Genomic DNA, 17,186 nt, shown 5'->3' on the forward strand with positions numbered 1-17,186 from the left:
TTTCCTGCCGTGTCCGCGTGAAACTTGCCACGATAGTCCTCAGTAGCAATTCCGGCTTTGAGAATTTGACTTCAAATTAAGAGCATGGCCTGAAACATGCCAAAACTTGTGGATTTGTGGAGGAATCTGTTTTGGTTCAAATTGAACGATTTGTCGCAGCTATCATTACAAGTAGGCCTATCAGCAGCGTAAACAGGGACATTTATATAAATATGTATGATTTAAAAAGGAGATATCTGTTTTAGTTGTGCTAGAAACAATCTGTAAAATAACAGTATGTCCAGACTGGAGGAAATCAGGTCAATTAATCAATTGAGCCACCCGTTTTTGAACGGAAACCATGAACAAAGTTCAAATGTGTAAGAGGATAGCACAATTTGAATTGTGCTATCTCGTGTCTGTCTGACAAACCAGCAGGGTTGATGTGAGTGTGACAAAGAAAGATGGGTCCAGCAGTTTGAATTTTCCTGCAGCCTGAAGAGAGGGAATTGAGGCAATAATTAAACTAAGGATATTGGCTATTCTCCTAAACAGTACAACCACACTCAATGCCCAGTCCACCGTGAAGAAAGTTCAAATTATTGGAATGTCGTCTGACATTTAGTCCAGTTAAAAATGTTTATTTTCAGGCATCCTTAGGGCATTGTATTACAAAACCACACAAATCTAAAATTAAAAGTAGCCTACACATATTGTTATATAATTAGATTTAATCACCCCTCTTTTCTTATTTTCTTTTTAACAAGAACTAGTTTTCCCACTCATTAATTCAAATGCCCCTATTTTGTCAACCACAGTTAATACAAGTGTAGGCTTTATTTTAACGCCTGCCATACCCATATAGACAATAAGTGTAGGCTACTATTATTCTGATTTCTTTCACCTTTCCTTTATTCAACATTTGGACGCAGACTTTGACAGGTATGTATTGATTGAGTTCAGATTTATACTTAACAGTATGTTATTAACTTGTTTATATGTATATTGATTTTTGAAAAGAAAGATAATTGGTAACAAAGTAATAAATACATTTTTTGCCGCTCAACTGTTTTGTTTTTAATTAGGAAGGAATAACCGGAAATTAGATTCCTTATTGAGGCTGGCTTCACCCTGCTCACCCATCATCGTTGCACATTTCTAAGCTCTGGCTGTACGTGTGATATAAATTCAAAACGTAGCATGAAAGCTCTTGCATAAAAGCTCACCTCATTGAGGGCGAGTAGACCAAATTATATACAGATCGGATTATACGACTAACGCGTTATTAATCGAGGGGTAAGTTGGTTGGTTAGCTAGCTAGCTAGGAGCTACTAGTAGCCATTCTAAGCTGGTAACGTTCAGTCGCAGCACTTATACTCTGTTACTAGTTAGCAAGTTGCCATCTCCAGCCCAGGTAAAATAGTTTGGTAACTGATCTAGGTAATGGCACATGACTTTGCTTAGCACGCTTTTAATTTCTCCAAGACTGCCAAACCACTGGTTAGGTTTGTTTACAGAAATAAAGGTGCAGTGCTCAGTATTTGCATGGGAATTGTGGTGGGACGTAGGTTATTATTTGAGCAAACTGGCTACATTTGCTGTATAACATGAACTAGCTGGCTATTTTCCACCATACGACTTGCTGGTTGCAATCTCTGGCCAGTTTGCTGTAATAAGCTACAGGCGGCATTCAGTACATAGGGTGCGTCCCATTTGTCGATAAATGTCTCGTCTCGTCATAACTACTCGATTCGTCCAAATATATTAACTTGAATCAAGGTATTTCTGCATTGTAATATTGTTCTGTCCCAGAACTAGAGGAGGTGAGTACCGGAAAGCTGTAAACAAACACAAACAAAAGGCCCAGTTGTATCCATTGAAAATTATTCTTTACGTTAAAAGCCCACGCTGTCCAGCACAACGCAATCAAATGCTTAATTGAAGTTAGGCATATTTTGTAAATAAACGCCATGTGGCCATACACTTTCAAAAATGGTAACATGGTTTTTATTTTCTTAGACATTCCCCCTCACAATAACAGAATCATTGATTTGAAGGGGTTCATCGAGACATTTATTTGGAAAGCTAAATATTGCATTATAGTTGTAACCAGACTAATTATGCCCATTCAAGAACTATGTTACATGCTAAATTATGAGAGTTGACGGTGTGTTGACAAGGAGCTTGTTCATAGACAGCACAATACAAGAATGTATGTTTAACGTATGCACCATCCTTCCACAGAAAATTCCTTGTTTGTGTGAACTTACATGGGGAATAAAGCCCATTCTGATTCTGTAGATGGCTGGGATCTATACATATCTTCTTCTTTTTTTAAAGCATCCGTACTGTTTGAGTTTAGTGTTAATATTTAAATATAAGTATTTATAAATTGACGAATAGAGATTTTCAGTTTTCACCCTATCCTTTAATCATGGATTCATTTACTCACGGTTTTTATTTTTGGTCCAAGTCAGGCAGCTGTTTAGACGGGCTTCACAGATGCTCATTGAACTGCACTTAAAACCCTCAAGGAATACCAGGAAAAACTCAGGAAAACGAATTGAGAAAAATGCATTCTACCTTCTCTAGATGACTTGGGGGATGGAAGGTGGGGAAAAAAGTAGTTGAGGACTCTTGTAGTGAGTGGCTGAGGTGGACCCTTTCCAGTAGACCTCACCATTCTGAACACTTATGGGATAAGAGAACAGTGGAGGGAGGTACATGCCCATGCAGTGGATCTTTGGTTTTGCATAACCAGACACTATCCTGGAAATAGGGATGGTAAGTGAGGGAAAGAAGTACTTCAAGTTCTGAAGCAGTGATATGTGAGGGTGGTGTGAATCAGGGACCATGAGTCATGGCAGTCAAGGATCACACATACTCAGAAGACTCCCATGAGTTCATCAAATGTAGCTTACTGTTTGGTATATCTTGGATTGGTTTGTTCTTGAGTTGGTTCATGGTCTTGTAACTGTGAGAGTGTGTGCATTAATCATGTCAGCCCATCCCTCGCATATGTCATATTTCTGTTTAAAAGATGTAACAAAATGCATTACATTTTATAATGGTTTTAATGCAATCGAATCATTTACTTGTTACTAACTGTGTAGGCTGGTCATGTTTGATTTTAATAATCAGCCTTAAAAGCCATGTTCCAGAGCTTACATCAAAAGGTAATAGGATCTGTATCACATTGTTATGGACTGGATATATTTTGAACGTTGTCGTTTTACAGAATCTCTGTGAAATTTTGTGTTTTGAAACTATCTAGCAATTATGTTTTCAGATGTGTCTTTTGCTGGGTGGATAATTTTAGATAGAGAAATCCAGTCCTCATTTTATACCCATTTACTGAGCAGGGTTTATGTCAGTCAATACCACTGCAGACAAATTAGTTCTTTCATTCTTTCTTTCAAGGTTACCTGTCTGAACTCTTGCCATCCATCCCAAATGTGGCAGTTGCAGTGACAGGGCTGGGCAGAGCCTTGTGCCCTGGCCCATTTGCCCACCCATAGAGCACCTGCTGAACCCTTCCAGGGACAAAGTCACTACCTGAGCCATGGAGCAGGCCCGGGAGAAGGAGGCAGAGCGACCAGCCCGTAGCAGCAAAGCAGGCCAAGGGCGAAGCGGACACTCGCGCGCCTCTGGATCTTCCGGTTCCTCTGGAGTACTCATGGTGGGACCAAACTTCAGAGTCGGCAAGAAAATAGGCTGTGGTAACTTTGGAGAGCTTAAACTAGGTAAGAAAGAGTTAGGGTTGTGTTGATCATTCAAATTTCTTTTGAAGCTTTCCACAAACCATAATTTAGCACATAAAACTGAAAAATATCTTCTCATTGTATCCATATATGTGCAATAGACAAGGCAAATTCTTATTATTGAAATCTGTAATTTAAAATACTTTACTCTTGTCCAGGTAAAAACCTCTACACCAACGAATATGTTGCAATAAAATTAGTAAGTATAATGACCCACATTACATTTGTGTATACCCAAATTAGATCAAATGAGTCAGTATTGACTATAATGTTCATCTCTTGATGTCCAGAAATCGTTTACATTTATGTTTAGTTGTATTGTTTTATAATAATATAAATAGGTTATTGATATAGTGACAAGACCCCCTTGAACTCACTTGAACTGACCCTCTCTACTCCAGGAACCAATAAAGTCAAGGGCACCACAACTGCATCTGGAGTACCGGTTCTACAAAACATTGGGCAGTACAGGTAAGACCCCCACACTTCAACTCTCATAAATCCACTCTCTCTGACAGGGTACTCTACATCTACAAATGGTATCTATTTCTTTCTGTCAAAGCAGATGGTTCATTTATCCTCAAATTACATGAACATACACTATTGTAATGCAAAAAATAAATGACATATCCTACACGGACACAAATATCATAAATATGTTTGAGTAGGCCGGCAAGGTGAATGGGATTCTCACTATTGGCAGGTTAGACACTGTCTTCATTAACATTTGTATTTGCTCTGTATTATGTATACAAATATCTATCTTACATGGGATCAGGATCTGTATTATTTTTTATGACTTTGACTAGAACACTAGGAAACTGTTGAGAGGAGCAGGGCCACAAATTACAATCTGTTACTTGAACTCATTTTCATACAAATCACTCATTTACTTATTACTTTTGGGGTCCTTGCACACCTATTATTTCTCCCCTGTCAGCAGAGGGACTTCCCCAGGTCTTCTACTTCGGGCCCTGTGGTAAATATAATGCCATGGTGTTGGAGCTGTTGGGGCCTAGTCTGGAGGACCTCTTTGACCTGTGTGAGAGGTTCTTTTCTCTAAAGACTGTCTTAATGATAGCCATTCAGTTGGTAAGTCTATTTCTGAAACCTACTCAATATTGTGTTTGAATTGATCGGTCAAACTGTAATGGTGGAAATTCAAGTGGCACTGTGTAGATCTGAGTAGTCAAGAGATGTGGTTTTAATACAATTTATTTAGATTATACAATTACGTAATATTAAACAAAGCTTTGCTGATCAGTCATTACGAAGGAGGTGCTATAGCCACAGGTCGTTCGCAAGAGTGATGAAGAACAATCATAAAGCTTGTGCTTTTATACACTTAAAACAGATGCCCTAATAAATGATCAATTCATCAATGCAGTGGTCTCTGTGATTGGTCAGCACTGCTCAGTGACAGTTTGACTCCACATCAAGTGTCCCACAGTTCTTTGATGCCCCAGCTCCCTCTTTAAAGAAGGAGATGGTTAATGATACACAAACAGGACACAGGACACAATCTCCTTGGCCAAAAGGTTAGGTCAGCTCGCTCAATTGAGATAACAATCTCCCTCAACCCCCAGACCTAACTAAGACCCTCTGGCTCTTAGTTAGGTATCATAAAACAACACCATAAATACCTTAAGACAATTTAAGTGTCCATTCTACAGAGTAAACCACACCACAGAGCCTCAGTTTCTAACATTCGTCTGTCTATAACAAAGGAACTTACTTTTTACCGCTTAAAGAAACATAGATATTGTAACTATGTCAAAAACTGCCATAACACAAACTTTGACCATTAAAAAGCAAATCTTGCGTTTGGTTTGTCATTCTGCCATTTGTATCCTTTTTGCTCAGCTCTCACGGATGGAGTATGTCCACTCCAAAAATCTAATCTACAGAGATGTGAAGCCTGAAAACTTCCTCATTGGGCGACAGGGGAACACAAAGGAGCAAATTATTCACATTATTGACTTTGGCCTAGCAAAGGAGTACATAGACCCAGAGACCAAAAAACATATCCCTTACAGAGAACACAAGAGTCTCACTGGGACTGCACGATATATGTCAATCAACACGCACCTGGGAAAAGGTAGGACTTCAGGTCTTCTAAGCTGCCTTGCTGTGCCTTTTCTTACTCTCCTGTTCTTGTTGCCACTCACCAGTTTTGCTGCTACGTTTGCTTGTCAGTGGTGCATGTTTCTCAGCTGTGATGGGTTTCTTCACAATTTCAAGGGAATTATCTGTTTCAGAGCAAAGCCGACGTGATGACCTGGAAGCCTTAGGCCACATGTTCATGTATTTCCTACGAGGGAGTCTACCATGGCAAGGACTCAAGGTACCTATTTATAAAGAGTCTTAGAAGGTGATAATTTTTGCGTCTTGGTAACATTCTGACAAGGTGGTTCGCCACTCACGGGATTCGAACGCTCGGCCTCTGACTTGCCAAGCGCGACCACTACCAACTACGCCAAAGAAAAGCTAGCTCTTCTTTGACGCAGGTGGCCTCTTACAAAACCCTTAGGAGTGAGTTTCACGGTTCTCCCTCCGTTACACATATGGAGTGGTCATTTTGTTTTTATTAAGATGTTACACAATCAACCCGTAGCATAAATAATTTGTTTCAAACAAATACGTTTCAAACGTAGGGACATAGGCCAGTACACTTTCAACAGTGAGAAGTGAAAGTAAACATTGAACCCTGTACTTTCTTGCAGGCTGACACCCTGAAGGAACGATACCAAAAGATTGGAGACACCAAACGCAACACTCCCATCGAAGTCCTTTGTGATAACTTCCCAGGTATCTGCAACATTCTTCCATGTCCCTGAAACTAGCACCTGTTTGTGATGTTTACAAAAAAAAACTTTGTTGGTTCTTTGAAATGTATTTGGTTTAACAATATGATAAACAAACAAAAAATAGATATATTCCCATTTTCAAAAAGTACAGCAAATTCATTCCACCATTCAATCTTGTAATACATTTAAAATGTGACTCGACAAAGCCTCTGTTTTCATGTGGGCAAAAAACATATTTGTATTCCGTAGAGGAGATGTCTACGTATCTGCGCTATGTCCGAAGACTGGATTTCTTCGAAAAGCCTGATTACGAGTATCTAAGGACGCTTTTCACCGAGTTGTTTGAGAGAAAAGGATACACCTTTGACTACACATATGACTGGGTCGGCAAGCAGATTGTAAGTCATTTGCTCACTCGTTAGAATTGGTGCGCAATTAACAATTACCATATTGTTGTTTACTTAGCCTGTATGCATTTATACCTAAAATATGTGTAAACCTGGCTTTATTTCTTTGAGAATTTAGCTTGTCTCTTTTTTGCAGCCTACACCAGTAGGGTCTGCTCATGTCGATTCAGGAGCATCTGCCATCACGAGAGAGAGCCATGCTAACAGAGAAAGAGCCATGCAGCAACCTCTACGGAACCAGGTACACAGGGGTAGCATAGGTCAATTCCATAAAATTTAAGAAACAAGGCATACCAGCTATGCAACATGCAGTTCTTTACAAAGTATTACAGTTCAGATGGCTTTTTATTTTTAGAGCTTAAATTGTTAAATCATATTAATGCAATATTCTATATATATGATTTCTTAGCCATTGCTATACCATGTCATTTACCTCAGATTTTGTTTTTCTGCGTTACCTCCCTCCATTCAATGTTCACTCACTGTCCTCCCACTGCCTACCCAACCCACCAATCACCCAACCAGACAGCCGCTTCAGATGGCAGGGGTGCGTGGGATGCACAGCCCCACAGAAAGACAAACTCCTCCTACCTAAGCTCCCACCTGGCTGCAGACAGGCCTGGGGGCTCGGTGCAGGTACAGCAACATTTCACTGGTAGAACTACTCTACAGCGATGCCCCGTTCCATCCACCTGAGAAAACAAATGTGCCCTCAGTGTAATGTAAAAATGTAACTTTATAGTTACTTGTTGCATTTAGCTGCAGCTTCTCTATCTTAGTTTGATCAACGTTACTGATGTAAATTAGTTAAGGCACTCCCCTTCTCCCCCTCCTCTTTCTCTTGATTCCTTAGAATACAGATACCTTCCACACACATGACCCGAGTGCCTGTCCTTTTAAGGTGAAGCTAATGAGCCAGATTAAAGAGGCCACATGTATATGACTGGGAAATAAATCTAAGAAATTCGGTGATGTCAGGAAAAGCAAAAGGGAGTCAAGGCCACAGTGTTGCTTTCAGACACAACGCAGTAGATAAGGCCTTAAACTGTAGATACATGGTAAACTTGAGATTGTCATAAAAGTGGATAAGAGTTTGCTAGACAAAACGGCGTATTGTAAAACGTAAGCTGCACTTTGTCATAATGGTGTGATGTGAAATCAGCTGTCATGACCCGAAGCACCACTTATGTGATGATTACAACAGTTATGTCACTTTACATACATTCACAATTTTTCTCCATTGGGACATGGTCCTCAGCATGCTTGATTGTTACTGATTCAAAACCTTCCTGTGAACCTTCCCTCCAAATGCTTCAGGTGGTCAGCTCCACCAATGGGGAGCTAAATACGGACGATCCACTGGCAGTACCCTCAAACGCACCAATCACGACGCAGGCCGAGGTGGAGGTCGTGGATGAGGCCAAGTATGTGTTGACTTCTTTCTTTTACTTTTTTTTAACCCATTCTATAAAAAATATAGAATTTCATTCTAATAAGTACCGTATTTTTCGAAAATAAAGCTGCCGCTTTAAAATTTTTCTTGTGGTGGTGCGGCTTATATTTCGGTGCGGCTTATAACACTTTTTTTGTGAATGCTATTTAACCCGTTAAGGAGTAGCGTCGCACATACCATATTTTTGGAAATAAAGCCGCGGCCTTTACCTCGATTTTATATTGTGACTATATTTCGAAGCGGCTTATAGCCTGGTTTTAGAACAAAAAGTGGCTTCCAAGATTTCTACAGACCGTGCAGCTAATTTAATGCTCAACACTTGAACGGGTCTTATTTACATTTAGTCATTTAGCAGACGCTAAATGACGCTAAGAGCGACTTACAGTAAGTACAGGGACATTCCCCCGAGGCAAGTAGGGTGAAGTGCCTTGCCCAAGGACACAATGTAATTTGCACGGTTGGGAATCGAACCGGCAACCTTCTGATTAATAGCCCAATCCCCTAACCGCTCAACATCTAGACTGAGTCATCTAGACTCAAACACAAAGTTTCCATTCTGGTGGGATTCGGCTTAGAAAATGCGGCCTATCTTCCGTAAAATACGGTATGTGATCGTCCGAATGCGGGTCATGCGAACATTCCAACTGAATATTTTACGATGGACAAAAACTATGCCACAAACGCTTTAGTATGGCTTCAAATTGTACTAATGAGAAGGCTAACAAGTAACCCTAGCAGTAGTAGCATTGCTACGAGTATTATGCTAGCTAACTTAGCCCGGAAGTTAACCAAAGCTAGCTACCATTTCTGAAAAATAACTTGCGCTTTGGGGACTGTCTAAAATATTTTGAACTCACACATTTAAAGGTAAATATTAGTTAATTCCCGGGCAATAGAAAACATACATTACGCACTTACTTACTTTCGTTTTCGAAGTTTGTTACAAAGCATCCTGTAAGATCGCCTATACTCGTGCATTGCTTGGTATCATTGTTCTCGTATCAAGTGTGGCATATATTCCAGTGCGGTTTATACTCAGATTTACAAACACGAAGCTCCCATTCTGGTGGGGTGCGGTTTATAGACAATGTGTCTTATTTTCCAAAAAATACGGTATGTAATATGTACACATTGACGTAAACCTTTTTATCAAAGTAGGTCAATAGAAAGTGAAGTACAGTTTTGTCTTTTGTCCATACATGTTACAATATTAGTAAGGCCAATGATGTTGCTGTTATGAGGCTAAACTAAACCCAGATTGATACAAAATACTATTGGATGAAAAGGGATCTAAGCTGAGTCTTACTAAAGATTTAAACATTTTGCAAGGTTGGAGTTTAGAGAAAAGATGTCACTACGTCACCAGCTTTGTGAAGTGGGAGTACATGCACAGCCTCTCACATTTTGAGGATAGTCCCTGATATGATTGTAAGATTTAACATATACAGTGAGGAATCCACAGTTGGTGCCGAGTTGCAGTAATAATTAATCCAACATAACAGTAATAGAGATTTAAAATAAATTATATAATGTTTTAAGTAGAACAATTGGGAAGCTCAAAAAAGATTACATGTTTCTTTTTGTTGTACAACAGTAAATGTCGCATTAATTTATGTTCTTGGCGTAAAGGAGATGAGGAAAGGTCACCAAAAACAACCAAGGCTCTGACTGCTTCAGTTGTGTGTGTGTGTGTGTGTGTGTGTGTGTGTGTGTGTGTTTCTCTATGTACTAGCATTAGTTTAGGTTTAGTTTAGTTTGGTTTATTTCAGACAAACAAATTGGTTTCATACAGTTGAGCTAACAAACAAAAGCATATTTACATCAGTCTGAAACAGGTGTAGGCTGAAGCTCATACTTATGATGTCTACCCTTTATGAAAACATCTCATATCTTAAAAATAAATAGAAATAATTATTGTCTTACATCATTATGTTGACAATCAGATCTGAACAGAATACAAAAAACAATATTTCTTATGCAATAGAGTTGCACAGTCCAAATACAACAAAAACAGCTTGTTCATCTATCACTCTTTAAATTGTTTCATATAATTTCATTGCATTATTTTTAAATAGTTTCTTTAACTTACTAAAGGTCCCACATATTTTTAGTTCCGCATGACAGCTGTTCCATAAATGTACACCTTTAACGGAAATACAATGTTATGTATGTATGTATGTATGTATGTATGTATGTATGTATGTATGTATGTATGTACTAGTATTAATCTCTTGTCTCTTCTCATTCTCTCTGTAGCTGTGTGAAAATGCTCAACCTGTGGTGAGTTCTCTCTCCCATACATATCAGTCCATCATAGGGTGTGGGCCAGACTTAAACCAGTTCAACTCCTAAATAAGACCATCTTACCACAGATACAATAGGACAATACATGGGGTCTAACATTTAGGAATGGTTTACCAAAAATCCACTCATATTTCATATACTTAATTAAGACTTCGGAACACATTCTGTCTTTAACATCTGATGTCTAATCCGGTACAGTATTTAAGACACAAATCAAATATGTGGAGCAAATACTAAGGTGTCCTGAAAATGTGGATGTTCTAAACTGCATGGCGTTTGAAATTGTTTGATTGGGGCAACTATACAGCTGCTGTAGCTTTTTATGTATTTTTTTATGTTTATGATCCTTCTTGGCTAGGAACTGGAAAGAACATAGCCTTGCACATACAATATGACACTGCCACTGTGACTCCCTGTTCTCCACTTCCACACACTGTTTCATTCTCTGTACTTAATTTATTTTAACTTTTTTTGTTTTATTACATGCAACAAGTTTGAATATATATTGTCAGGATAGCATGAGTTTTTTTTCGGTGAGACATAGTATGTTAAGTTCCCCTGGAAAATATCTTCATCTCGGTCCACAGGTGCTGTTGTTTCTTCAAGCGAAAACGAAAGAAGAGCTCTCCGAGGCACAGATGAGCTCCTTACACTGTGTCCTCACGAAGAAACGCCCTCCTTTAGGATGGGGGGGAGAAATATTCACTAAACAAGAAAAGTGGGATAATTACTTAATGGTTCGGGGCCCACTGAATGGAATTATTCAGACAGAATATTAGACAGACTTAACCCTTAAATTCTTTATTTTTTTCTGCTTCATCTGTCTTTCTTTTGACATTTGGCCTTGTCAAAAATTACAAGAGGCTCAAATGCAGGCACACTTATTTTCTGTACATCACCTTTTTTGTGTTTCTCTTACTTTTTCCTAAACTGGAAATCTATCCAGTAGCCTGTTGCTCTTAATCTTGTCTTTGACTGAGAGACAGTTTAGTCTCTTGCACTCATTTGTCTCTCAGTTTTCTTTCTCTGTATGTATGTATCATTCTCTATTCCACTATTTCTCCTCTCTTAAACCATCCCTGGTGCAAATAACAACTGAATTTAAGACTTATTTTATGGATTTATGTGTGTTTCTTATTGCTACATATTCATGTTTGTACATAATGTATATATGGATGGACTGGTATGGGGAGGCTTATTTATTATAATCCATGCACCCCTCATAGCCATTGATGTTCAGGCATTGAACCTCTGTACAGTTCTGGTGCAATATATTACCATGGCTTTGATTCGGAGCTCCATTGTGCTTTTCTCTTCTGAATGATGTGACCCTACATGTCCGATGTTAACATGCTTCATCTCCTTGTCTCCAAATTTCTACTGCTTTGTTTGTGTCTGTCAGTTTGGGGTTGCAGAATGAAGTTGATCCGAAATGTTAATCTTATGTAAGCTTTGCTTTATCGTCTCTAAACACTAATGAGTAGAATGTTTTAAGTCGGCCCAGATATGAACTTTGGAGCCCCGTTCTACCTCCAGCCTGTTTGTCTGTCTTGTAAGTGTACAGGATCTGGGACAAAGAAAGTAGACTTAGTTTTGCTGAGTACAGTTTATCATTGACATGTCACTGCTCCCTCTTCTGGCCTGACCATGTGATGCCTTAATCAGACCACCTGTCTAAAGCGCCTTTCAGGACAGGTGCCTGTGCACTGCATTGAGACACCAGCCATGAAAAGGACAAGTCTGTTACCATGACGCTCCCTCACTGCTCTAATGGTCTGTCACAGACACTGTTGACCTCAATCCTTACTTCGTAGGGTATGTGCGCTACTAAGACCATATTGTCTTGGCTGAATTTATTTGCCTCCTTGACCAGTTTTAAGAAAATAACTTAATAGTCGGGCACAAAAAGCTGGAAGTCGGTCCAGTCTTTTTCATGCAGCCAAACACTTGGGATATACTGAGGTAATTGAATACTTGTGGAAATTATCACATTCCATGCTATTCTCACTGTTTGTTTCTACTAATACTGATTTGACTATGGAGACAATGTTTTTCTCGATCTCCAGATGTGCTTGTCGTTATTCCTCGGGTGCAGGTGCCGTGCCCTCTTCTATTACGAATGTTAAGGTTATAAAATGCTAAACGTGGCAAAGATGATGTCTTGCTAAGCACCAGTGTTTACTCCTACCAAGTATATGTTGTTTGAATTCATTTTGTGTATTAAATGTGAACCAGAAATGTATGATGTACTGTATTTTAGCCTTTTTTTAATCAAAAACCTTGCATTTTGGTGGGTGAAAGTAGTGAAAGACGTTGGTTCACTTTTTCTGCTCCTACTGTGAAAGTGTTTATAATTCCTGTCAAATTATTGCTACCATGGATAATATGATCAGTGTTTTCTTCCCTTATGAAAACAATGGACAGAAAAACAACAAGTTTTTATTTTATTTTTTTATTCAATTTCATTGTATATTTGAAATTGCATAACTCCACTGTAGATGTTCAAACCCTAAACCAAGGTTCTTGTGAATGTATCGATGTCCAACATTATCTCATATTAAATGTTATTTGGCTTAAACTGCAGATTTATAACACTTCATCAAGTGGAGCACCCTAGTGAGTAGGGAAGCTGCCTTTTTTGGCTTCTTATATTTGTACGTTTCAAATCTTTTTTTTTTTTTTTTGAGACAAGCAGTATAGATGCCTTTTCCATTATGACACTTTAACTTTTGGTAAATGTATTGGATTTACATCATGTATTCCAGTTGGACAGTTAATCCCAAAATCCAAATGTATGATTAAATTGATCAAGGTTTGGCCACTTCCATATTGGTTGTCCGACCCTATTTTCCTCTCCCACTTAAGTCCCTAGAGTACTCTTTGATACAGATGAATCGGGTAGAGGGCAGTCCATGGGCAACCAAATACACAAGACAATCCTAAGGCAATTGGTTGTAAACCTAAGACATTGCAGTCACAGGCAACACATTAAACTAGTGTTCCAGATAAACTTGCATTCAGTTTGCATTTGTTCCACACTCTTGTTGTTTATAAGTGACTTAATTGTCATTGATGGAAATGGAGCATAGGAGCCGCCAAACTTGGTGCAAATGGATTATGTCCATTGTGTTATGGTTTTAGCCCAGCCACATTTGCCAACTATGGGTTCATTTAAACGCCTTGCACATTCTAGTTCTGGTTGTTTAACACCCACCTTTACCGTCACACTTTTTACTTTGATGTCAGTCGTTGTATGAGGATGTTTTAACTATAGAGAATGTGTGTACAAAGTTATTACACCGGATATCTCTTTGCTCCCCAGTGCCAGCGTAGCCTTCCCCTTGTGCCAGAATTGTTCTAGTGCTTACATTTAGACATGATGCTTATCAATTGCCCTAAAGACAGTGATATATAGGAAACCTGTATTGGATTGAAATAACTTTGTTTCTGGCAAGTGAACATTTTAGGCAATTATTTTATATTTCAACATTTATTAAATTTATAGTTGCATTTCTGTCATTTATACACAAGGTTGAAGTTTTTTCCTTTTCATCATTTTGTTAAGGTGGATTAAGCTGACTGAGCATCATAAAAGGTGATGTGATGGATTCATCTGCTTTCTGTCAGTAATGTTAACCTGAGCGTCTCCATCATTCTCACAACCAAAGCGTTTTTTCTTGGCATCTTCTTTTCTTTTTTCTTTTTTTTATGTCTTGTTTTTTTTCTGAGGCACCGCTTCCCTTGCGCTATGTGTGTCGTAAATTTGTCAAGGAGGTGGAGGGGGTCTCACTACAAAATTGACTTTGCCAAGAGGTAATGAAAAGAGATTACGTGTTTTTCAGAGAAAGTCAATAAAACTTGACTTCTTTCCTCCTCAAAACGTAGGGAAACATTGTTTCCTTTTAATGGCTGTTAATGGTTACTTTTAAAGCCATGAAAAATGGTAATGTAGTATTTAAAATGTATTATGAATTTTATTGTTCTGAAATGTGAATGCAAATTTTAAGTGTATTTGGACCTACCCAACCTGATCAAGGGCTGCAGTTGTAAAGTGTTCTCGTTTCATGAGTTTAATTTAAAGTTACAGGAAAAACTTTCAATATCTGTTTTAAAATGCCTAATTTCCAAATTAAGCAGAACATGTCACAATACCATAAAATTGTACTACACACAAAAGAGCACTGAACTTTTTTTTTAACAATAAACACCCACAACATTTTCTCTTGTCCCTGCCTGTTTTTTCTTAATGGATAGACATTCTTAACAAAAATGTGTTCATTAGTAAGATCTCTAAGATTCTCATAACTATATTATAGTCAGTGAAAAGATTCCTCTTATTTTAAAAGCTAGTGGACAAACTTTTTCTTTTTTTTTTGACAGAGGCCCTCAGACAGAGGCCCTCAGACAGAGGCCCACAGCACTCAGCCCTCAGACAGAGGCCCTCAGACAGAGGCCCACAGACAGAGGCCCTCAGCCCTCAGACAGAAGCCCTCAGACAGAAGCCCTCAGACAGAGGCCCTCAGACAGAGGCCCTCAGACAGAGGCCCACAGACAGAGGCCCTCAGCCCTCAGACAGAAGCCCTCAGACAGAGGCCCTCAGACAGAGGCCCACAGACAGAGGCCCACAGACAGAGGCCCTCAGACAGAGGCCCTTAGACAGAGGCCCTCAGCCTGCAGACAGAGGCCCTGACTCCACCCACCACACCAAAAGACGACCGGACAGTCCGTCCCTCTGCTGGCAGATGAGGTGTTCTGTGGAGGTAACAGTTGTGTGTCCTACATGTTTGTGATCACAAACCCTCGAGGTGACCTCCCTCTGCTGGCCTCAGATCGGGTCTTCTGCTCCGTCCCCTTCCATCAGAGACACCTGCTGACCCAGTCCCACCTGCTGACTCAGTCACACCTGCTGACCCAGTCCCACCTGCTGACTCAGTCACACCTGCTGACCCAGTCACACCTGCTGACTCAGTCCCACCTGCTGACCCAGTCACACCTGCTGACTCAGTCCCACCTGCTGACCCAGTCACACCTGCTGACCCAGTCCCACCTGCTGACCCAGTCACACCTGCTGACTCAGTCCCACCTGCTGACTCAGTCACACAGGCACCGACTGAACCCCCTTCACCAGACCCCGCCTCACCCCATTTTGCCATGAGTTACAGTACTAAAATAAAATATATCTACAAGCAGCAATGGCGGATTCCACATCTCCAAACATTTCAAAATGGACAATTCTTCACAAATTATCACTGTAGAGAAAAATCTATGCGGCCGACATTATGGGTTCTTCAGACTTTTGTGTTCCCCATGAGAAATAATGGGGTGTAAATGCCGTCAATTTGAAAATGTACAATTGGGGCGTGGCCTGTAGCGTGCCACCTATGGGCATTGGTACTCATGGTTTATGCTTTCAATGTTTCAAAATGTGGTCAACTTTTTACCATTGCATACCAAATCGGAAATACAATACTACCAAGATGCACCAGGGCTTTTGCTTCACGTCAAGGAGTGAGGGACGAGGGCTTGATCACGGCAGCCGTGCCAGAAGGTTTGGGCATGTTGGATGTGCGTCACTCCAAGCTAGAGGGAGTCAGGTGGCTGAGCGGTGAGGGAATCGGGCTAGTAATCCAAAGGTTGGAAGTTCGATTCTCGGTCATGCCAACTGACTGTGTCCTTGGGCAAGGCACTTCACCCTACTTGCCTCGGGGGAATGTCCCTGTACTTACTGTAAGTCGCTCTGGATAAGAGCGTCTGCTAAATGACTAAATGTAATGTAAATGTAAATGTAAGCTTGCGTGTGTGTCAGGGCCCTGGATGTGTCAGTGAGAATTAGGAGTGCGCGAACTGAGGAGCAAGAGAGACAGTCATGTTAAGAGGCCCTAGCAATATTAGCCAAGCATGCATATTTCAAATATTCACAATAAATCAAATTTTCATCTTACATTCAACTATTTCTCAGATTTGTGTACTAAACATTGTCAAGAGTCTTCATATGAACTTGTGATTGAATCTGGTATCGATTTATGACTATAGGATGTGTGTGTAACGCAATATTTTAGCGTTAGCAATACATGGTAACAATGTGTAGATCTTCCTCATGAGTGGAACAGATCAAGTCCCTAGGTCAATATGGCATTGATTTCTGGACATATTAAATATGTGCAACAGGTGTAAATTCATCAATATGCAAATAAATCTGCTACATTGTATTTCATTCCTTTTTGCTACATTTTTTTCTTCCTCATGATAAATAAGGCAAATGTAAAAAGTTTCAGAATTTTGGGACTTATGGGCTGGAAATGGCATCACTTTGAAAATTGACAAATTGGAGCTTAGCCTGTAGCAACACCTATTGTCTCACGTGGGCCATTTTTGGTGTGGTGCACTGTAGTTTCAATATGCCAAATTTCACTTGTGGATGCCATAGACTCCCATGGAACCAGCATAAAAATTATAATACCTACAATAACAATAG

At 39.7% G+C, this 17,186-nt stretch overlaps 1 protein-coding gene across 4 annotated transcripts; it reads left to right on the forward strand.

The window, feature by feature from the left end:
• Positions 1-1,164: 1,164 nt before the first annotated feature.
• LOC136941646 (casein kinase I-like) lies at positions 1,165-15,363 on the forward strand. Of its 4 annotated transcripts, none has more exons than XM_067234187.1 (14): positions 1,165-1,275; positions 3,400-3,722; positions 3,899-3,939; positions 4,142-4,211; positions 4,681-4,832; positions 5,604-5,838; positions 5,999-6,084; positions 6,464-6,548; positions 6,797-6,945; positions 7,091-7,195; positions 7,480-7,590; positions 8,272-8,378; positions 10,664-10,687; positions 15,302-15,363. In XM_067234187.1, coding segments are annotated over exons 2-14 (1,347 nt in total). In that variant the 5' UTR covers positions 1,165-1,275; positions 3,400-3,541; the 3' UTR covers positions 15,303-15,363. The 4 variants fall into 4 exon arrangements, with proteins under 4 accessions (XP_067090288.1, XP_067090287.1, XP_067090284.1 ...); XM_067234186.1 differs by lacking the exon at positions 15,302-15,363 and adding an exon at positions 15,148-15,270; XM_067234183.1 differs by lacking the exon at positions 15,302-15,363 and adding an exon at positions 11,299-12,953.
• The last annotated feature ends 1,823 nt before the right edge of the window (positions 15,364-17,186 follow it).

This window comes from Osmerus mordax, chromosome 4, assembly GCF_038355195.1.
Source record: "Osmerus mordax isolate fOsmMor3 chromosome 4, fOsmMor3.pri, whole genome shotgun sequence".
Classification (NCBI taxonomy): Eukaryota; Metazoa; Chordata; class Actinopteri; order Osmeriformes; family Osmeridae; genus Osmerus; species Osmerus mordax.

Bases quoted from the DNA above. Each gene is read 5' to 3' on its own strand.
- LOC136941646 (XM_067234183.1), top strand. From the start codon at position 3,542: ATGGAGCAGGCCCGGGAGAAGGAGGCAGAGCGACCAGCCCGTAGCAGC. The intron at 6,549-6,796 runs GTATCTGCAACA...TGTATTCCGTAG, and splicing joins CCTTTGTGATAACTTCCCAG to AGGAGATGTCTACGTATCTG. The intron at 7,591-8,271 runs GTACAGCAACAT...CAAATGCTTCAG, and splicing joins GGCCTGGGGGCTCGGTGCAG to GTGGTCAGCTCCACCAATGG.